General features: G+C 39.5%; 3 protein-coding genes across 7 annotated transcripts; 1 reads left to right on the top strand and 2 right to left on the bottom strand.

The window, feature by feature from the left end:
- Positions 1-5,812: 5,812 nt before the first annotated feature.
- Positions 5,813-9,245, bottom strand: LOC120729713. 2 transcript variants are annotated; one of them, XM_040025537.1, is made up of 3 exons: positions 7,537-9,245; positions 6,782-6,910; positions 5,813-6,282 (listed from the first exon to the last, which is right to left on the bottom strand). In XM_040025537.1, exons 1-3 carry the CDS (start codon positions 8,102-8,104, stop codon positions 6,212-6,214), a joined length of 768 nt encoding a protein of 255 aa, XP_039881471.1. In that variant the 5' UTR covers positions 8,105-9,245; the 3' UTR covers positions 5,813-6,211. The 2 variants fall into 2 exon arrangements, with proteins under 2 accessions (XP_039881471.1, XP_039881460.1); XM_040025526.1 differs by having other exon boundaries at positions 5,813-6,910.
- On the top strand, positions 7,862-16,572 carry tekt1 (tektin 1). 3 transcript variants are annotated; one of them, XM_040025503.1, is made up of 9 exons: positions 7,862-7,965; positions 9,796-9,890; positions 13,245-13,420; positions 13,513-13,678; positions 13,854-13,982; positions 14,090-14,236; positions 14,407-14,632; positions 15,916-16,112; positions 16,249-16,572. In XM_040025503.1, exons 3-9 carry the CDS (start codon positions 13,255-13,257, stop codon positions 16,406-16,408), a joined length of 1,191 nt encoding a protein of 396 aa, XP_039881437.1. In that variant the 5' UTR covers positions 7,862-7,965; positions 9,796-9,890; positions 13,245-13,254; the 3' UTR covers positions 16,409-16,572. The 3 variants fall into 3 exon arrangements, with proteins under 3 accessions (XP_039881437.1, XP_039881446.1, XP_039881429.1); XM_040025512.1 differs by lacking the exons at positions 7,862-7,965; positions 9,796-9,890 and adding an exon at positions 11,602-11,788; XM_040025495.1 differs by lacking the exons at positions 7,862-7,965; positions 9,796-9,890 and adding an exon at positions 12,449-12,572.
- Positions 16,573-16,667: 95 nt separating this feature from the next.
- On the bottom strand, positions 16,668-22,379 carry xaf1 (XIAP associated factor 1). Of its 2 annotated transcripts, none has more exons than XM_040025555.1 (7): positions 21,999-22,379; positions 21,054-21,189; positions 20,172-20,228; positions 19,416-19,641; positions 19,256-19,320; positions 17,927-18,208; positions 16,668-17,836 (listed from the first exon to the last, which is right to left on the bottom strand). In XM_040025555.1, the coding sequence occupies exons 1-7, from the start codon at positions 22,034-22,036 to the stop codon at positions 17,804-17,806; spliced, it is 837 nt and encodes a 278-aa protein (XP_039881489.1). In that variant the 5' UTR covers positions 22,037-22,379; the 3' UTR covers positions 16,668-17,803. The 2 variants fall into 2 exon arrangements, with proteins under 2 accessions (XP_039881489.1, XP_039881480.1); XM_040025546.1 differs by having other exon boundaries at positions 19,256-19,323; positions 21,999-22,378.
- Between the last annotated feature and the right edge of the window lie 304 nt (positions 22,380-22,683).

Below are 22,683 nucleotides of genomic sequence, written 5' to 3'. Positions count from 1 at the left end.
TGCTTTTACACACGCACTCACATAAGCTCAGCGATTCTCTGCGCGATCAACCTCTCACATGTTTAAGCTTGCTGCGGGAGATTTCACTTGTCATGTTTGCATAGTAAGCTAACGATTAATAAGATGATGTCAGAGGAATTGGTGCGCAAATTATCATCACTCACAGATCAGTGCTGTCGCTCTCTATACACAGTTCGCACGATTGCAAAGGGAAAGCAAAAAAACAAGCGCAAATTCAAACGCGATTTCAATATGTCACATATTGACAGTGGCTCACCGATGCCAATGACATAATTACCCAGCTACATTTCTGAAAGAATGCAAAAGCATTGACATATATTTTTCCTTCCTACAATAGCCCGACGGGCAGGGAAGAGATAGATTTTGGTAGCCCGACTGAAAAAAATCGCTAGCCCCAGGACGTCGGGCTAGCGATATTGCGAGCCCTGTATCTTATTGAGGAATCACTCATCTTTGTAAAAGAGAGTTTATTACAGAGAAATGTCTCTTTCCAAAATAAAAGCTATACTATCCGCTTCTTCTGGGCTATATTCTCAGCAGCATAAGGAGAATCATGTGCTAACAGCTGTCTAAATGACTCGGCTAAAGTTAGTAGCATGCTTGTTGTTTTTGTCTTTGCACTAGGATGATGTCGGCGTAAATGTGCAGTCATATTCGTTGTGTTCCCACTAGTGCTTTCAGGTTAATCTCGTTGAAATGACCTTAACACCACAACACGGCAAATCTCCGTTAACGAGCTACCACCGATCGCCCCGTGCATGGGGCTAGACGGCCAACACGTTAACGAGCTAACTGCGCTAACACACTAGTTCCCACCCATGTAATTGAGCATTGCATGCCACATCCAACATACTGTTTTACTTTAGTCCATGACTCGCTTACCTTCAGGGTCATATGTCACATGAAAACCAAAATAATTCCAAACGCCAGATCTGAATGAGGGTGGGGGAGGGTGGGGGAGGTGCCCTGCGCTCTTCCTTCTGACAATGCTGTCTGTGTTGAGCGCTCAGTGGATCTGCGCTTGACAGTGCAGCCTAGGCGGAGTAGTCGAACGCAGATTCACTGAGCGCTCAACACAGACAGCATCGTCAGAAGGAAAGTTGATAAAATAAATTACAAATGTTGTATTGTTCGATACATATGCGTACCGAACCGAAAGCACTGTATCGAACGGTTCAATATCGATACGAATATCGTTGCACCCCTAATATTTATGTATAAACATAGTATATATATATATATATGTTATATAATGTAAATAAAACCTATATACAAAATAAAACCAGGTTTTTTTTTTACATTACAGGGCTCTAGACTAACTTTTTGCCACAGTTGCACCGGTGCGGCACAAAACTTAGGCGCACTCAAATTTTTTAACTGCATCCCTTAACACCCTTAACACCACAGTTTTACATGTGCACTTTTTTGGGGGGGGGGGGGGGATTGCAGTCCATACAGACAATATTCATTTGTGAATGATTAACTAACGATCTTGTACTTAAAGTGCTTTGGCAATATTGTAGAAAATGTTAAACTTAATCATCATCTCTGCCTCCTCTGACGACATGTTTGCTGCTGTCTCCTGCTGAAAGGCAGTGAGGAAGGGGACACTTGGGCAGTGCATTTATTGCAGCATATAATGTGTATTCTGAATACACTGTGCTTTTTCAGCATTCAAAGATTGATGGCACTGTGTCAGAGCACTGCCTATGAATTTCAGATGGATCAGGCCTTAACTTAAAAAAGTTATCAATAGTTCTTTACATCTTTTCTTATTACCCACAGCTACATCCACTTCTGTCGGGCCTAGGCTACTCACTAGGGCTGGGTATCATCACTGATTTAATCCATTTGATTCTGGTTCTCAAAGTCCTGATTCGATTCAATTTTGCCTCAGACAGTCAGAAATATTATAATTCTGATCATTTATCAGTACTGATACATGTGAGACTTCATCAGAATTGTGAACATCACAGCAGATGCCTTTGTGTGAAAGTAACTGAGAGTAAAACACAGAAAAACATGAAGGAGATTTTCCTGGCCTGGATTTTTATAGCAGATAACCTTAAAAATATTCTGCAGTTTTGCACAATTTTAAAAAGTTTACATTTCTTCAGTATTGAACAGCACAAATTACGCTTTCTTGTCTGAAAGCGTAAGCGTAAACAAAAGAAAAGAAAAAGACAGTGGCAGACAGCGCTGTATAAAATGGTAGACTGGTGGGTCATAAGCAAATGAATAATGCAGAAAACAGAGATTTGAGAAGGGAAACTGTTCTTGAAGTACAGAGAGAGGGAGAGCTGTGCATGAAGTCTGATTTTTATCGTGGTGAAAGCAAAACAGCAAAAGTAAAAAGGGAATTCATGACGACATTTATGATGATTCTGATGCGTCGGATCCACGCTCTGTGTTTATGTCTTTGTGTGGAATCCGTGTACCTGCTTTCATTTGCTTTTTTCCTTGTTTTCAGTAGCAAGTGATGCTTATGATTGTGCCAGAGCATATTTTGAGCAACACCATGGGAATTTCGGATTTTACACAGGTGGTTACACTCTGGAAATGGAAGGAAGGTGCACCTCCAAATCACATGACCAATTTAAGCTGACATAGCAGCAAGCTGCAGCCACGCTGAGTCTGTATTTCAGCCCATATTGAAAGTTTGGACTTCAAAGTTTTAGAATTTTAATTACAGGCCAGTAAATCCAGAGTTATGATAAATACTGTCGTCACATTTTTGTGTGTGTATGTTTTAAGCGTTTTTTAAGGACAGCGCGAAAACAGTAAAGAAAGGGAAAAAAAGCCACCTCTTTCCTATCGGTGGAAAAATGTACCATATCGACCAATTAAAAAAAAGTCAACATGTGGGTATTTTGTTGTTTAGGAAGAGGGGAAAGTTTAGGGGTGACAGTAACGGCAGCGAGACAGAGTGAGCGAGTGAGAGAGCGGCTGAGTGAGAGAGCTTTTAGATGTGGGAGATTTGTGACGTTTAGTGTATAGTGTATAGTTAGTGTGTTGTGTTGTCTTGTGTAGTTGTTCTGTTGTGTAGTCGTTTTGTTTTGTGTGTCAGTGAGGGCACTAATGAATGTCACAAAGGCACATTTGCAATGTAAACACTGTCAAGAAGTAGAAAACCAGCGGAGTGATGCACCTTCTGTTGTCAGGCCTGCAGGTTTATCCCTGTGCTGTTCTCCTCTGTCTTTTGGTGGACAAACTTTTTTTTTTACTGGCACACATCATTTGTGGGGCATCTTATTGCCACACCTGATTGTCCTCTCATTTTAGTTTTAGTAATATTTTTTAATGGTTGTACAAAATGGAAAAAACAAAACAAAAAAACGGCAGGTGTACTGGCTGCATTTTTATATAAATAGTTGTATATGTTTACAAAATGTACAATTGATATTTGCATTTCAAGTTATAAAAATTTACTCAACATGTCTGTGGGGTTTTTTTTTACAGTAAAAAAATACTACTGGGCTTTTAAGTTCTTTGTGTGATTTCAGATCAATAATACTAATGCAGTATGTCTGTGACATTTCTGACATTTTGTGTAATTGAAGCAGTGTGAAACTTAAGTTAGCGGTTGTAAATGAACCGCCCGATGTTGTGTAGCTTTCTGGATTTTATAGTTATTGGGCTACATATTTATTTATTATACAGGCTATACAATACATAAAATCAAAACTCACATGTTTTATGTAACTAAAGTGTGTACTAGAGACAATAATTAAGTTATAGACTATATTTATATGAAAAACGTGTATACTTACTGCATTTGAATCATTTTAACCATTTGTAACCACCAGCATATGTGTTTGGGAAAAAAAAGGCTTTGATTTTGCCACCCCATTTGATTTCTTTGCCACCCTAAGAAAATTTCTCTAGATCCACCCCTGCACCAAGGCCAAGTCAAACTGTATGACAAAATCATATCAGCAGTCTGAGGGTGGGCACTAAACCAGATTCTTCTCCAGCATTCCTCAAAAGACAGAAAAAACAGGTTTTTCTCCTCCCTCCTCTCGTAGGCAAAACATTTGCATTGCAGAATTTAAGCAGGAGACCCTCCAAATTCACCAACAACTCTCCAAAGATTACGCAATAGACGCCCAAAATTAACCAACACACCGGAGGTCTCTGCCTGTTAACAGGCAGTTTTTCCTCCCCACTATCGCCAAATGCTTGCTCATAGGGGGTCCTCGGATTGTTGGGGTTTCTCTGTAATATTGTAGTTTCTTTACCTTACAATATAAAGTGCCTTGAAGCAGCTTCTTATGAACTGGCACTTTGCAAATAAAATTTATTGGACTGAACTGATTTTCTTTTTGTTTATTAAGTCTGAGTTGTTGTATTTGAGTACTTTTGATCTACTTCTATTCATTGTATTCATTCCTTAAAACAGGGTAACAATTCTAAACTTTCCACTGTGATCCTAATACCTTAGCAGAGAGTAGAGGTAGGAAGTACCAAAGTAAAAATACTTAGTTACTGTACTTAATTTTCAGGCATCTGTATTTTCAGAATCAGAAAACTTTAATAATTTTGCATGAGTATTTATTTTTTTCTGACAAATTTGAACTTTTACTCCCTACATTACCTTTAAAAGATATGGGAGCAGAAAGAAAAGGTAGTGGAATTTCTGGCTTTCAAGTATGGGTGGGTTTTGATAATTGATTTATTGATTAAAATCGATTCTGGCTTGGATAACGTGATATCGATTCATTAAAATCCTGAATCGATTTTTTATATAAATTTATTTTGCCCAAAACGCCAGAATCTCAGGTTAAACCTCACAAAATTTCGACAACCACCAAACAGCTAAAACAGTAAATGAGAGCAGGTACACGGATTCTGCACAAAGACGTAAACACAAAGCGCGGACCTGCCGACAGATCAGAATCAGTGAGATGTCGCCTTTCTCACCCGACGGCACGGACACGCTCGGGGCTGAAAGCCGACAGCTCGTTGATTCTGATGTTTCGGCGGGTCCGCACTTTGTGTTTACGTCCTTTTTGCGCTCATTCTAGAGCTGTTAGTTTTATCTCTCTCCAAACAATATTGGCCGAACCAGCAGCAAAAGAGGATCCAAACTACGCTTCACATAAACATCGTCATGAATTCCCTCTTACTTTTGCTGTTTTGCTTCCACCATGATAAAATGACACTTCATGCACAGCTCTCTCTCTCTCTCTCTCTCACACACACACATACGTGTTTTCGTGATATATCAGTACGTATGACAAAAACTTTCCAAAGGTCCTACAGGCATGGGAATCACAGAAAGTTTGACCCATGCTTCCAGGAACACGCCCATCTGTTGAGATTTTGGCTAGGGCTACATTTTGGTCAAACCTGAATTTACTGCTACTTGTGAGGACACTGTCAGGTTTATGTGACTTATGAGTACCATAAGGTCACACACTGATATTTCATGTTTAGGTGAATTGTGAAGCCCATGGATACACACATAATTTTCAAGTATACATGACTTATAAGGACCAGGTAAGGCTAGAGTCTGTATTTTCAGCTTGGCTCTTGTTACAGGTTTTTGAAATTACAATATAATAGGCATAGATGTACAATAGTAATGATGACCAGTCAGGTAACTTCTGACAGAAATATCAGACATTCATGTGTTAATACAACACAGTAAATATGAGCTGTATAGAGACTTAAAAAGAGACATAGCTCAAAAATGTGGTCAGTCTACTTTTTAAGTCTTAATATTGTATTGCATTAATTCATTTTGCAGTGAATGTTTATGTGAATAAAAACATGGAACATTATCTGCCTTTCTTATTTTTTAATTACAAAATGCACCCATAATAAACAGATTTATGGGTAAGAACAACGCAATGCAGAGACCTGCAATACTGAAATAACTGTGAGAGTAACAAACTATCTCCCTTGCTTGTTTAAACTGAAAACAGAGTATGAACTTATGATGGCAAAAACCAGGAGAAAGGACTGAGTAACTTAGTCATTACTAACCCAACAGACATAAAGTCAAAAATTTAAAAAAATAAAATGAAAATAAAGTTAATTTTAACTGATGCAGCATTCCTGAACCTGCATTTTATAATTTTATTTATTCATCTTTCTTTTCAATGTTATGATCCTGTTGTGAATGTAATACTTTACGGCAACCCAGTCTCTGCCTTTCAGAGCTGCCGGCTCTGCTTGGATGCAGGAGTCACATTCCTTTTTGCCAGGTACTTTGCAGCTTGACTTCATCATTTGTCCACTTGCACCTTGCCTTCCCAGCTGTCATAAATGGAAACAAAATAAAATATCTTAATGCGAATGTAAGATAAGAGAGAAAATATTCTAGTTTATAATGTGAATACAAAATGTTCTTAAACCTTGCTTTCTACTGGAGCACTTTAAAGGAGCAATAAGCACAATTCATCACACTTAGGTTGAAGGAATTAAAAATGGCTATGTGAAGAATTAGAGGTGTAATTTAATCTGGAGTACACCATGAAGTCACAATCCCTCTCTCTGTGTTGATCTTCAGCCATAGACTTTGGTTTGGTTTACAGGCAGTGCACAACAGCACACCTAGCAGTGAAAAGATATTGCTTAATGCTCCTTTAAGGATGCTTGGGATGAACCATTTGAAGTGCTGTGTTCTGCTGGGAATCAAAGAAGATGAAACGGATTATGATAAAAGCTCTTAATAGTGTCATGCCTGAAAAGAATAAACATGTCCATTGATAACAAGTATATTCACTTAAAACATTTTGTATATGGGTGCCTTTACCCTTTCTTGGTGCAGTGTTGCTGATGTTTTTGCTGTCCAGGGTGGATGAGGCAGAAGAAACCTCCATATTGTCCAGGGAAGCTGAGTAAAGTGTGTGGCTTTGGTTCCCAGAATTCTTGGTCCTTGAGCCTTTGAAAAGTAACAGTGAAATATGAGAATTAATGCATGCAATAGGTTTGTTTGCTTTTTTGTTTGCATTGTAGGCAAAGTCAGCATTGGGCAGTGTGTAATTTTACATTTGATATGAATATTTTACATGTGAACATAATCTACTAATAATACTCATCAATACTCAGGCATCTCCCTAGGAACACATTACTTGCATGCACTACCTCTCAACTTGTGTGCCTAATCTCACAGAAGTGGACCTCCTAATCCTTATATTTAATATTTACCTTTGTATTGCTTATTTATGCATTTTGCCAGACTTCAATGTATCCAGATCTTTTAGTACCATATTAATGAATGGTGTCTACCATTCTGTCTAATTTATATACTGCTGTCCCTTAAGCCCATCTAACATGACTATCAGGAACCTATTAGCTGTCTCCAGTCTCATAACTTAAAGATATTGTCACACACTGGGCAAGTCAAGATACCAGTGATGGTTTCTCCACTGGAATCATCATCACTTGTAATTACTTCATCTTGTTGGGGAAAAATAGTCAAGACAAAATATTTATATTAGAATCTGCTGAACATTCACAAATGTTATATTCAAAGCTAACTATGTTTAAAAAAAAAAAAGAATTCACCATCAGGATTGATCGTGATGTCATCCAGCCCTTTCCCCTGCAGGTCAGACAGTTTTCCTTTCTCCATTGCAATCAACAGTTTGCTGACTTTTGCAAGCTGCAGGGTACTCTCTGGAAGCCGGTAGAATTCTCGATGGACACGGATGTCGTGTCCGAGAAAGGTGGCAAGTTGATCCATTTCATTTTCTTTTAGATTTAGTACTGTGGACAAAGTGGCAACTTGTTTCCGCAATCTTGTTGAGGTAAGGGCCTCTGGGTACTTTGCACCACATTTATTTGCATACTTGCGAAAGCAGTCAGAGCCTCTGTAATGGGAAAGGACACCTGGGCGTGCAAACATGTACACATTCTCTGGGCGGACTTGGCACTCACTTCTGGCTTTTGCGAGGAGCTCCATTGCAGCGATCATGTCAGGTGTGAGAAGCACAGGTACCATTCTTGACCTTTTACCACGAATCTCAACTCTGTCAAAGTGCTTTGCAAGTTTCCTTTCAAACTCAGTTAGGCCGATCATGATGTCAGGATTCAACTCTGTGCGATTCCGGGATGTAAAAACCTGGAGCTCCATTTTTGAAACTTCTCTTTGCCTTTTTCTGTTAAATAGCACTACCCTGTTAAGTCACTTGAGCAAGATTTCCGAAGGTTGTGCTGTTGGGTTTTTCCTCAAGGTCCTTCATGTACATTGCAGACTTAGTAGCAAGAAACTTGTGCAGCAGTGACACATCCTGTGTAAATGGCAAAATCTGTGGTTTATTCCATTTGGCTTGTTGAAGTGTGCCCAGTGCAGCAGCTGAAATGGACTCTGACCACTTTTTTTCATACAGAGTGGCAAAACTGCTTGGCTGACTCTGCAACATCATAGCGATTTGCAATGATGGCTTTACACTGCACAATGTTTGCAACTTTAGCCAAACTGTGTCCCAATTTCAAAGCCAAGGATTGGGTTTTATATGAGTTGCTCTCCAGCTCATAACCAGCAACAGCTCTGACTGCCTGTATGACATGGAGAAAGTTACTAGGCATAACAAGGTCTTCTGTGCTCTTCAAAGGTGTTATAGCTCTGGCGGTTATCAATAACCTTGCGATCTGTCTCATTTTTTGGCGTATGTAATCATTCCTTCTTTCATTTGGTTTCCTGCCATTGTACAGTGACTCACCAAGGCTAAGAATCTTTCACTCTCTTTCACTTGTTACTACCAAGGAAATGTCATCCTGATTCATTTCACATGCAATCTTCCATACAGCTTCATGAACTTGATCAGGTTTCGGTAATTGCAGATGCATCCGTCTTTGCCCAGAGGGAGCTTCCTCATTAAACCTCTGAGGGCACCTTCTCACATGCCTCCAAAGGCAATTTCTTGCATATAGGCAATTTCTTGACAAAATTTGCAATGACGGTAGTCCTCAGATCCTGTTGCAGTAGTGGGTCTTCGACAAGCAACCATTTCTCCAGCACCAGAGTTTGCCACAGTAGCATTATGGTTAAAGTTTCCCCTCTTCTTAATAGAGTGCAACAAATCTCTTCTTTCGCGGGATCTTTTATCATAACTGAAGGCGCTTGCAACTTCCGGCACATTACCGTGGGCAGATTCAAGGTGTCTTGCCAATTTAGCAATGGCCTTTTTACAATATAGACAGTATTGCTTCTTGTTGTACTTGCTTTGTCTTTCCGTGTTTGGCAAAGGTGTGACTTTTATGGAGCTGTCTTTAGGTGACCCCTGATGAATCAAAACTGCGGCTTGTTACCGAAGTACTGTGACTGCTACTTCTCAGTGACGAACTAAATGTTGTAGGTTTCTCTGAACTGGCGATCTTCCCACTGTGTCCTGAAGCCGTCTCCAATGCCATGTCATTTAACATATTTTGGGGAACCACAGATTCTGTGATTTTCATGTCCACACTATGGAGACTTGTGTCAGAGGAACTGCCACATGAATCTGGGACATAGTCTTTATCTTCATAATCCGTATAATCTGAGAATTCATCAGTAGAGACTTGAACGAAAATGGAGAAAAAGCACCTTTGTATTTATTAATAGCTAGAATGTCATTCCCCCTCCAGTAGCAGAACATTCTGCAATCCATGACTTGATGAAAATGCGTTCATGTTGTAAATATGCATAGTTATATAAATAAAATTGAATTGAATAACATTAGCTATGGTTCATACTTGCTGTGTGGTCGGTTGTAATGTTAGATTGCACGATCGGCAAGAGAATAAACTTTCAATCTTTTCATTGTTTTCCCACCTGGAAAAAAGGCATCCATCCTGTACAGCAGCTGTGAGACGAGCTGATATCAAGTTCTCTACCATCCCCAGATATCTGTTGGTGTGTTCTAGACATTTTCATTCGGGTAAGTTCTAAAAAGCTCATATTACTCTTTATAGTCTATTAGTTTTATTTTCGATGCACTCTGAGGTCATAGCAAATTAGAACAAATACCCTAGTGAGTGATTTTGCAGAACTATGTTCTATTTATAGAGTTGATAATTATTTGGCATTATTGCAGGCAAACCAGCCTATGAAATTGATGATACAAATTCTGACTGGATTCCAACGCTACACATGGGGCACTCCAAAATCCCTGCCTCAAACATACCACCATGCCAATCATATTACTTCTTCCATGTGAGGTTGAAGAGATGACCCTTCTGGATAAGATAGTGAAGCTTTGCTGCGTTTTGGTGAACATGTGCCCCATTGTGGTTGTACAACCTGTGAAAAATTAAACGTGCTTTTGTTAAATACTCTTAAAAGTCTTGTGCTGTATATATAGTGAGATTTTTTTCAAAACATTTTGTCATTTGTCACTATAAATGACATTGATTCTACACTGTAACTGTTGTGATTCTCTATAAAGTGGTTTTAATTTTAAAAAAGGCAAACATTTGTTTTTTTAAACTTTTTAACAGTAGTACTTAGTAAGTACATACTGAGTAAATACAAATTATTTGCATGGCAATGCACTTCTGGCATAAATCTAGACCTCCTATATAAAAAATGATGGGCCATTCCCACAACCTGCAGCTTTACTGTGTTCGAGCAGTGTATACAATAGAGGTGACAACTCCAGAGTAGCAGATGGAATTTTTCTTTTTTGAGGACACTTTCTTTTGCCTTTACTACGGATGGTCTGTTTATGTTTTGATAGAGAGCCTTTTTTGGGCAAGAGAAGTCCAAGAGGAGAAGTCCGTCTAATGGCCAAACTCTTGGTGAGATCTGTGTTCGTGTTGGCTCCTTCCACCCCTTGACAAAATATTTGTACTTTTACTGTAATTTCCTTACATTTTAAAAATGGGTTCATTACTTTGGGTTTAACACATTAGATGGAAACCTTTATTTACCAGTCTTTAAACAACAAACTTATATCAATCTAACGGAGGTGACCAATGACAATCTTATAGCGTGACCAGTGATTATTACACACACACAAAAATGAAAGCAGCAAAAAGATATTTCCTCTACAATCTGTAGCGCTGTAGGGTTAGAGTGGATTAAGGATCAAAGTGTATAGCAACTTTCGGGAACTGCATTTTTGGGACAGAAGATCAAGGAAGAGGGATAAGTTAAAGGAAATAGTGGGATTAAAGAGAATAATGTTTTATAAAACTGCAGGTAATTTTAAATACAATCTTTCAAGTTATATTTAAAGGTAAGCACTGCTTAGTGATGCTTGCTAAACCGGAAATGTAAAGTAGACCTTTAGTTGAGTTTTTGCAATCAAATATTAGATCTGTATATGATGTTAAGTAAAGTTGTTTTTTTTTTTTTAAATTTTGAAACATCCTGCAAAACAAACTGACTCCTATTCAGAGGTTCAGTAAATACACTCTAGTGCCAAGTCACAACGACAGTCGCCCCAAGGTGCTTTATATTGTAAGGTAGGCCCTACAATAAATAAATAGTTGCTATAACTTGCTGTACTGTGGCGACTGGTGCACAGCGACTGTGGTGCTCAGGTCATAGTTATGTTACATAAATTATAGCAGAGATATTCTGAATTTACACCGATAATGCTTAGTTTTATTTACTGATTTTCACCTTTGTACCTGTTTAGTGCCTAGTATAAAGTTAGGATAAACAGTATAATGGAAATCAGCCAGGTTAGCTTGTTAAATTTTAGGTTACATTCTGTTAAATTCAGTTTTGGAAATCCACAAAGAGCAGGAAACTTCCGAGGAGTAGCAGCACATGTCAGCTGATTACAGCCTGTACACAGAAAATCGTCTGGAGCTCTCAACAGAAGTTATTGTGAGTATCTGATACACACATCCTTTAAAGACCTAATTTTAAAGTAAAGAATGTCTGTACGTTTGCCACATATACCACACACCATTGCCTTAATGAGTTTTATTAGCGAATTATGTAGCTAGTCCTGTAGTTAATCTTAAAGCTGAATCATGATAGTTAATCCGATAGCTAAGAGGAAAGGGATCGATAAGGAGTTGGATCACCCTTTAAAATGTCAGAAAAACAAACAAACATCTGTATTCCCAATTAAGTCCTGAAGTCCACTTATTTAATAAATTACATCTTTAAAATACTTTGAAAATCTTTTTTTTTAAATTGGAATTCAAAAATGTTTATTAAAATTAGGATTTAGATTTTTTTGCACAATTAGTTTTATGGCACAATTCGTTATTAAATCATAACATCCGTTAAATTTGAAATATTTATATTATTTACTCTTCTTATTTTATTATTTAAACAATAATTTATTTTGTTAATGCCTAAACAAAAATACGAAATTAAAACTGAATTTGTAAATGAAACTGAATCTGATCTATTTTAAAATCTATTTTACTGATGTATAATCTTAATTGCACAGTACATTTTTAAAACGCTTTATTTCGATGCGTGTGACTCTTCCGGTTCTCCCTAGTTGAGTGTTGTTATGTAACAGTACTCCGGTGGCGGCGTCTGATGAGGCTTTATTAGCCGTTGCTATGGTAACCACTTGTTTCGCCTAACTCCTGCATAGGGTACAGGACATTGAAACGTACTCTTCTGGTGGTTTTCTGCTGTACCAAAGAAGGTATATATCATAAACGCTAGGCTCCTGTCGTTTGTTAAGTTAACCCGTCGGAAACTGTGATATCAGATTGAAGTTTGAACAGCGGGCAAGTAATTTTGGGGTTGGCATACACCCTGTGTTGTTTCAAATGGAAATTTGCCATGTCGTTTTACTCTTTTACTGGTATGTTTTGAATTGTCCGGTGGGAGGGTGTGTGTGTGTGTGTTTGGGAGAGGGGGGGATAACGGAAGCTGTTACTTTAATTTTGACTGTGTTTCTGTTCATTCACTTTTTAATGGCCGGCTGACTATGAAAATCCATCTGCTAATGCAGAGGGGAGAGAGACAGGACAGAAAGCAGGCTGTATGCATTTGCATCATTGTTTAGGACACAGGCTCAGGCTGCATTAACACAAGACTTCTCTGAAGCAGAACACTGGTGGTTCAGGCATGATGAGTGTTGGATTATTCAGGGCTGGCCAAGACTCCTTTTCACAGCAGTGCAGTTGTACAGGGTGATATTAAGTGTTTGGTATTCCAGTAGAGGCGATCAGCTGGTGTTCAGTAGACCTAGCAGAGTGTCATGGGCACTTTCCTCTGGTGTTATTTTTTAATTTCTCTGTAACAATCAGCAGCCACAGTTCTTTCCACTTCCTTGTTAATGTTCCTCCTTTCTGCTCATACTCACTACCAGGTGGAGAACGATGTCGTTCCCGGACCACAGCTCCCTGCTGGGTGTGGGACCCGATTTGAAAAACATTGAAGTTATGCTGAATCACTCTGAGCTCTTCAGGGCAGAGTGTAAAGGGCTGATCCAGGAGACTGACAAAGCATGGCGGCGCATGCAAAATGATGATCAAAAGAGACTCGGTAAGCAAAAATGAATATTTAACACAGAATGAAAGACTATGGAGGTGAATTGTAATGTTTCTTCCTTTTTTAAAAAAAATTCTGCTGTCCAGATCAGCGGGTCAGAGATATCCAGTTTCTGATAAAAGAATTGCAGCTAAAGCTGGAGGAGGTCATTCTGGAGACTGATGCTCTTATAACTTTACAGAGCAGTGTTGTGAAGGCTCTGGAGGGCACCAAAGAGCCTCTGAGAGTCACTGTTCTCTGTCTGGAGGAGAGGTGAGGCAATATTTTTTTTTAATTATTATAAACATTTACAAGTTTATAATAATAATGGTACCAAAGAGTCCAGGAAATGATTGAAGCATACATTTTAAAGAAGCTAATGTCAGCCCTAATTCTGTGTAAAGATGCACCTCCTAGCTAAGGCTAACATTAGGCTCATGATCTGCAGGATGAAACGCTTCCCGGCTGAGAGGGTGGAGGATGAAGTGGAAAGAGAGCTGCTGAAGGAGCAGGAGGTTCTCAAAGGAGTGGCTTCCCTCCTGGAGCGTACAGTGGAGCAGATGAGTGAACAGATTCGGTAAGAAAATTGGGCTCAATTTGATTTCGAGGGCATCATAAAAGCACACAGAGGCTTTGGGTTTGCTACCTAGCCAACCAAAGTGAAAGTCTGCTGTTTTGTTCCAGACTGAACCGATCTGCCAAGTACCATTTAGAGAAGGATCTGAAGGAGAAATCTGAGGCTCAGCACATTGACAACTTCTGTGTTGTAATGACCACCCATTCCATCGGTAACCTGCAGCTGTCCACAACCAAGAGCACCAGTCTGCCGAGGTGAACCTCTTGTTTAACACAGAAACATGTAGAAACAGTTTTCAGACATGAATTAGTTTTTTCCTACTTGAGGTCTAAACTTATGCTGTGATTAATTTCCTTAAGTTTTCTGCATAAAAGGAAAGTCAAGAAATGTTAAAAAGATAGTTGCGTCATTTGGTTTTTCTTAGCTTGACAGTGACTCCAAAGCAGTGGGAGAACATTTCAGATATCAACATAGCTAAAGCAGAGCACCAGAAGACCAACTCTGAGTCCATGAGGGCCCTGGTGCAGTCTGTCCTGGAGCAGACAGCTGCTGACATGCAGAAGCAGTTCCAGGCAACAACAACTGCCTTCCAGACACATATCCAGGAAATCAAGTCTGCCAAGAGCCAGATGGAAGAGAAACTGCCGGAGGTAGGGCAGGGAGGTTTGTTAGACTGCGTGCTTGTTGTAATATACAAGGAAGCAGATGTAATGCTGTGTTTATCATTCTGCCAGGTATTAAATTAATGACTGGTTTCACATCATTTTCTGTTCTGCTTTAAAGTTAGCACGTGTTGTGGTGACCTAAGTCAGGCCTTTATATTTATATAGTTAGGAAGAATGATGGCCTGCCAAAAAGTTCTGACTTTTATAAACGTCACTCTGATGGTCTAAAACTCCTACTGGTTCTTTCATAGATAGCCTCACAAGTTCTTACTTCATTTTGTCTATTTATTGTCTTTGGTTTCCTGTAACACATTACTCACATAGTTTGAACGTGTGGTTTCCAAGAAAGTTGCCTGTGCAATCTGCTGTTCTCTACAACAGTCTGTCCTTGTGTGTGCATACACACTCATGGACTGTGTCCTTATACCTCATATCGTTTCAAAACAGTAACTGTATGATTGACTTCATATGATGCATTCAGGGGCCATGCATTGTTTTCAAACTGACCCTGCAGTAAGTGTAAGCATGAAGAAGCATGAAGTATTTTTTATGTGATTGCATCAGCAAAATGATTATTAAAATATAATGGCCCATCCTCTTGTAGACTAAAAGCATGCATACATTGTTGATATTGTTGGCCTCAGATAATTGTGATTACTCCCTGACTTCAAAACTCTGTTTCAGTCAGAGTGTCGCTGAAAGTCCACATTTGCAGGTACACTGCTAAACAAACCTCTCACTTTAGTTTTCATTTCCAGGAGAATCAACATGTGCAGAGCAAAATGTGTCTGCATGTAACCAGAGGGCTCTCCTCTAGTCAGAGTGCCAAAAAGATGTGAATCACATCAAACTTTGTCCCCAGTAGATCAAAGATTCAGAGTGCAGAGGAACTGAATTATAGAGTGTACATTAAAAAAACAGACATAGCAACTGTGGTGTCATCATTGGATTTGCATTTTTGAGGCCTCAAGAGTAGCACCTTGCACAGTACCTTAGTATTTTGGTCCCAGAGGTGACCATATTTTGATGAGAGGATAGAGTGCAATGTAAACAGCTAATGCTATCAAAGTGTATTAGCAAGCTAACCTTATGTGTGCAGTGCAAAGACACATATATCTGCTAGTTACAACAGAGGAACAGACTAATGAAATGTTACGGTGTGAACACACCGTTAGAATGTTAACTTCATAGTAGAATTAGTTTGAAATAATTTCACTGCAGATTGTGAATCTTGGCTGCCCCTGGTGTGACACCTGTATTCCCTCTAGATTCTGTCTGAGATATTCAGCCAGGAGAGGCTCAGAGAGGATCTGCAAGTGGCCATCACAGAGAATGAGCATTCCCTGAATCTGGCAAAGACCCGGCTGGCTATGCGTCTCCAAAGGCCCGGCAAGGAGCAGTGCTACGATCTAGCCCAGGCTCAGCTCCTCACTGAAATCCAGCACCTCACCTCTCACATCAAGAAGTATGGCCTGCAACAAAACAGATGTAAAATGTTTGTGCTGCACAGCTCAAACCTCATGACCGTGTGCAGTATTTGGGGATATTACTGCAGGGGACACACATCATTATGCAATGTCTTTTTGTCTCTGTGTTGTCAGACTGCGTGAGGAAACAGCTCAGTCACAGGAGCAGCAGAGGGCGCTAGTGCGCTGCAAGCTGAGGATGGAGGAGGATGTCGATATGAAGGCCAGCTCTCTTTACATTGACGAAGTCATCTGCACTCAGCTCAGGGAGCCTGTCAGGATACATACATTCTGACCATTATATGCACTTCAGATGTATTTCAAAATGCAGTCATATAACATTTTCTTTACAATAACTGTGATCCTGTTTCTCTTTTAAGTAGTTGGTTGGCATCATTTTTCTTTTACAACTGTTTGAATCTCTTTTTTCCCCTCACTAAAATATTAAAATTGACCTCACATAGAATCTTGTGATTATTTTTATTTGCAAACTATATAATAGCTTTTTTTTGTTTTACAGCAAAGTGTTCCAAGAATGAAGCCCACACACAGGATAATAAAAACTGAATTTATTAGACCTAAAAGCAATATTTAAATTTAACCTCTAAAGAAGATTGATTTAAGGTAAAAGAGATTTACTGATCACCTTCACCAGCTTGTATAGCCTGAATCCCCAGATGAACTGCATTTGCTGATGACCCTTTAATGTCAGCTACATTATCTGGGCATTATTAACACGAAAGCTCACGGAACCCAATGGCACATATTAGCACATATGTCAGTAGCATTTGCCTAAATGACCAGAAGTCAAACATACTTAGCTTCCAGGTCTTGGCACTCTGCTCTGCACTTGCCAAAACAGAACTAGCAGTGTAGCCCTGTTTAGGAAACATTTGGTTTAAATGTGAGGATAAACTTTAAAAATCTCACAGTGGAAGATCATGTAGGTTACACATTAAGTGTATATTCATTTGTAAAGAAGTGTTTTTTTTTTTTTTTAATTATATATCATATCAGTTCAACAATTGGTATTCATGGAAGTATTTCAAACACGCAACTCAAAGTCCTCAGGCTTGCAGTCTTAACAGGGTAACAGACAAAAGTGTGCACAGAGCTCTGGGTGTCAGCGATAGACTAAGACTCACATACATGTAAATATCCTTCGGCGTGGAAAGGTCAGTAAAAACATCACACTGTAGCTGTGGAAGCATGTTAGTGATACATGGGCCATGAATACAGAACTCTGCACCTTCTAGCACATGTTTCCCATCACTCCCCTCTTCCTCTGCTTTGTGCACATCTAACAAAAGATGAGGTGATCGCCACTGCTGGAATATGATATGAGCATAAAAACATTTTAGAGTTATCATGAGAATTTTTTGCAACAACTGATCCAGTTTTACACACACAGCAGTGGAAACTGTGAATATGATGGATAAGTGGTTAGCATAAAAGTTAAGTGGCCGTGCTTGTAATTAATAGACTGTAAGTATCAGGAGTGTGAAATTTACTTAGATGCAGAGTAAAGTACTTTAATTCAAAAACAAACAAAAAATGTAAACATTAATAAAAGCATCAGAAGAAACCCTAAAGATGTGTTTGAAACGTGCACTTGCTAAGCCTTTATGCTCTCCTATGGTGTTGGTCAAAGCTCTTGGGGGCAGCTTTTCCATTCTGAGAAGCTCTGCCTCTAGTTGAAGCGTATGTGACGTCTGCACTTCACCTACAGACACACAGGAGGAGAGGGGAACATCTTATCATTGGTAAATTTCAGCGATTTTCAGTTAAATCCTTGGTGCTTCAGAAACATTACCTCGTGCCACTGCAGTGTGGAGACGGGCAGAGCCAGATGACAATGTGGGCATGCACGGATTTGATCTGGGTCGCCTCCATTGATCCAGGGGCCACGGCTGGGTCTGTCTGAGAAGTTTAATTCCTTGTTGGTGGTCATCAGCTGGGGAATGCCCCCCTTTTTTAAGAAATCAACCTGATCCTCCAACTCCTCCTCTGACTCCTCCTCCAACTCCTCCTCTGATGCTCCCTTTGACTGCTTTTCCACTTCATATTCCCACCTGGTTGTTGTAATACATGCCATCTGTTTTGTGGGGAATACAGAAAAAGATATTATACAGTGACTCTTTACAGTGTAAAAACAAAATAATTTCCTTCAATTCAATTCAGTTTTATTTATAAAGAGCAAAAAAAAAAAAATACACTAGTAAGGTCAAGACCCAACAATAATACAAAGAAAACCCCAACAATCAAACAACCCCCTATGAGCAAGCACTTGGTGACAGTGGCAAAGAAAATCCCCCTTTTAACAGGAAAAAACTTCTGGCAGAACCAGCCTAGGTCTTTGGCAGCATAACTAAGGGAGGATTTTGATCCTAACTTAACTATAAGCTTTATCAAAAAGTTTTAAGCCTAATCTTAAAAGAAGGTGTCTGTCTCCACAATCCAAACTGGGATCTGGTTCCACAGAAAGGGGGCCTGAAAGCTGAAGGCTCTGTGACCCATTCTATTTTTAAATGCCCTAGGAACCACAAGTAAGCCTGCAGTCTGAGAGCAAAGTGTATTATTGGGGTGATACAGTAATATGAGGTGTTGTTCAAAGGACATAAACATTACTGAGAGATACGTGACCCTCTGCACACAAATGTTAAACTTGTTGCTCAACACCTGTGAGCTCAGTTTGATTTGGTCCTTAACTCTGAGCCTCACATTCTTCCTCTCTATGAAATAGAACAGGCTAGAGCACCTAGACTTTCATGCTCTGATCTGGAGACAATCATACACATATTTACTGTATTTGCAGCTCCCTTCTCTTGGGCATGAGGAAGCCTGAGGAGATCAGACCAGAAGAACCAATGACTTCCTTTGGAGCACCTCTCTTAAAACTCATTTCTATAGACTTGTTTTTAAGTGATTCTGCTACACGTGATGTCTTCTATCTGATCATTTTCATCTTTTACTTGGCTTCCTATATTTTCCTCCAGTGTCATATCTGTTTATTTTTAGTCTTTTTGTTGTGTGTATGTGTGTGACTTTAATCCACATGTATCCTTTCAATTTTCTGCTAACAAGCAGCCTGCTTAGCTTCACAAACTGTGATTATTATATGTAAAATAATGTTTTTAAATACCTCATGCTCTTCTATATCAGCAACTGGAAATGATGCCATACATCTGGTACAATTTACTGACATTTCTGCTGTTAAGAGAAGCACGGCAAGCGTTAAATAGCAGGAAATAAAATTACACTGAGGTTTACTGAGATTTTCGCTGAATCTATTATTCTCTTACTCTCTTTGAGTGCCCTGCTGGTCGCTTGTAGGGGACTTGATGACTTCTCAGTGACTGAGCAGGTCAAGCCATGATTGGGCTGGTCTCTCAGTCTGACGTAACAGCCGCAGTCTCTGCAGAGCTCAGTGCGGCTCCCACACACCAAGCTGTGTCCGTCCAGCTCCTTCGATGGCACTTCTAGGTCACAAAACTGGCATGCCTGCAGACGTTCCACACATTCATCAGCCTGTGAGACAGCGAAAAGCACAGTTAGCCTGATAACTAGGATAACTAGGGCTCGTCCATGTGGGCAGCTGCAAGTTTAACTTGAGCATGAAGGTGTGGATTCTGTTTTGGTCATAACCCTCTCAGTCTATGGCGACTGTCTTCACTGGGGACAGTGATGGTGGGATTCCAGCACTTTCCAGTTCATGGCAAGCTAGAGCTTAAACTTGTCAAATTTAAAGGACATCGTGCAACCTTCAGCTCCACTTACTCAAAGTAAAGTAAAGTGAATGCAAAGTGCTACTTACTAAGGCACATTTAATCAAATATTAGTGGGGTGCATGTATATATTTGAGTCTGTATATGTATTGATCCTGCGTGGCTTTGAGAAAATCCAAAATAGATTTAATAAATAATTAAAAGCCCCAAATCACCTTGACATCCATGCCCATGATGATGAGTGAATGTAACCTTCTGACCACAGCTGCAGATTTGTCACTATGTTGTTCTAATGTGTCTGAATGTCTACCTAAATGGTGGTTTTGGTTTCACCTCATGATCCATCAGCTGAGAACGTTCCATCTTCTTGTTGCACTTGGAGCACCTCACCTGATAACAAGCAAATTTGCAGATTTACATAGATGTGCTGTGCTGTGTCTGTGCGTCGTGTACGTGTTTTACTTTTTCACATTGTGAGAACACCAACTCTTTTTAAAACAAAGTAAAACAAAGTAAACACTGGAATAGCTCATAAATCTCACTGCCTTCATGTTGAGTTGTTACCTACATTTTGCCCAATAATTGAGGGATCCATCATATTCTGATACACAAAACTACTCTCAGCTGCTTCCTTTTATTCACCAGGGGTCACCACAGCAGGGAGCTCCAGGGAGTCCCATATGGAAAAGATATATAAATCTTATAAAGTTTGTATCTGTCTCGTGTGAAACTTGTATGAAAAGCATGCAAGAGTTAAAACAGATATAAGATCCCTAGAAAAATTATATGAATGAAACCTGTATGTTTTAGATTCTTACTAAAACAATATATGACAGTGGCCACTTTCATGAGTAAATCATATAAGCCTTATATGATTCACTATATGAAGTAGGCCACATCTGATGCAAGTCTTTTATAAGTTTTTTCTATTTCTTTTCCATATGGGGTGTTTTTTTTTTTTTTACACCTGATGATCTTCCTGACATGCCCCCCAAAAGCATTCATATCTCCTCCCAGGACTGAATCTGGGAGCAGTCACTTGTTTGGCAAATATGCAAATTGCTCACTACACAGACACATGCTGATACTCAAAAGCTAGAAAGGTGTACCAACGCGCAGGGAATGACAGCACTCTGTCTGTGGCCTGTGCTGAAATTCTGAAATGATCTCCATGAAGTGGATCTGTGTAAATAAACAGCTTCACCGTGTTTGTACCTCTGCATGCTGTTCCTCTCTGTGATCCTTCAGCTGATCCCTGGGAACTGATTCATTGCAGTCCGGACAGAGACATAGGAATCGGCTGCAGTGCGTCTCATGTAGAGCAAAGTTGGCTTCAGCGACCTCTTTGTGGCTTAAACCACAACAGAAGGAAAGACGTATGTCATTTTGTAGCGAGGGAAGTCACATTCAAAAACAAACACAGAAATAAAGTATGTACCCGAGAACCACATTTTTTGTTCAGCTGTCCTACTGAATGCTACTATAGGAAGTGACAGGTATGCCCTGCCTGTAATACAGCTGGACTCTCTTTTTTGGACTGTCCTGCTACGTGTTAACACAGTAAAAGCACAGGGAGTGAGGAGAGAGGAGAAAAATTGCAGATTTATTATTGCTTACAATCAGTTAGAGATGAGACACACCTTATTCAGTGAAGCAGTAACACGAAAATATCTTTATTAGGGAGAGCCTTCCTGAAAACGAAACTAAGACTGCTTTTGATTCACGTAAACTGTCAGACTCACGCAGTTTCCATTAAGCAGCAGCTTAATTGAAGCAGAGCACAGTATGGGCTTAATACACAGTGAAAGAGTGGACTGACTCTAGCTTTTTGAGACTGGGCCCTCTTTAGAAAACAGATTTAAAGCATTTTACCGTTCCATATCAATTTTCAGTCACCGAAACCATACTTGGTTTGCAAACTTCTAACAAAGACTTTTATATATGAGCAGATCAGGACAATGTGCCTATTTCTTTCAGACATAATTGCCATTCTGACACTCATTCTGTTCAGTTTTTTGACTCCGACCGATCTATTCACCTTACGTGGTGGTTTATTCACATTCACTTTCCGGTTATCAAATTAACTGTAATCAATCATTTAAAAGTACTTTTAAATCGAAGTTTCACTTCAAACAACGCTGTCACATGTCACGAACTCACCACTGGCCGCAGGTGCGTGTTGCCTCCTTGTCTTCCATAAAAATGATCCGAGTGTGGAAGATTAATCTGAAATGCCTGACTGCTCTCACAACTTTGGTACTGCTTCCCCAAAATAGAAAGTGAAAACATCTAGCAGTTGTGTACAGATTGCTATTGCGGACACTTGCCACAGAGGGGCGAGCGCGAGTTCTAAATACGTCTTCAGTGGCCGTTTCAGTTCTTCAGTTTAATGCAGGACTGAACTGGAAACGTATTGAATTTCAACGCTTTGTTTCGATATTGCTCCTTACTTATTTAGGGACGTGTTTTTGTTCACATTTTATGAATATTTTAACATTTACCACCTTAAAAACATGTACTGAAAAATTCTCTCTCTCTCTCTCTCCCCCCCCCCCCACCTCTCTATATATGCATGCATAATGATATCTGATATCTGATCATACTCTCTCCAAAATTTCACATATCGGTTTACTCTTTTTTAAAATGTGATACATAGTTCTAAAGTAAGCAAATTCATATTTTGCAGTGTCCCTTGATGTTGGGCCCACAGGCATAGATTCTGGTTCTTCTGTAGCAGCACCTGTTGTTTGCTGAGGAAGAGTCTGCAGCTCTTGTTACAAACACATCCAAACTGATCATATCTAGGGACCAAACCCAGGGATTCCCAAAGAGGATCAATCCCACT

The sequence above is a fragment of the Simochromis diagramma genome, unplaced genomic scaffold, assembly GCF_900408965.1.
Source record: "Simochromis diagramma unplaced genomic scaffold, fSimDia1.1 OVJJ01000348.1, whole genome shotgun sequence".
In the NCBI taxonomy this organism is placed as follows: Eukaryota; Metazoa; Chordata; class Actinopteri; order Cichliformes; family Cichlidae; genus Simochromis; species Simochromis diagramma.
Note: the sequence above shows the minus strand (reverse complement) of the source record. Positions and strands in the feature narration are given on the sequence as shown.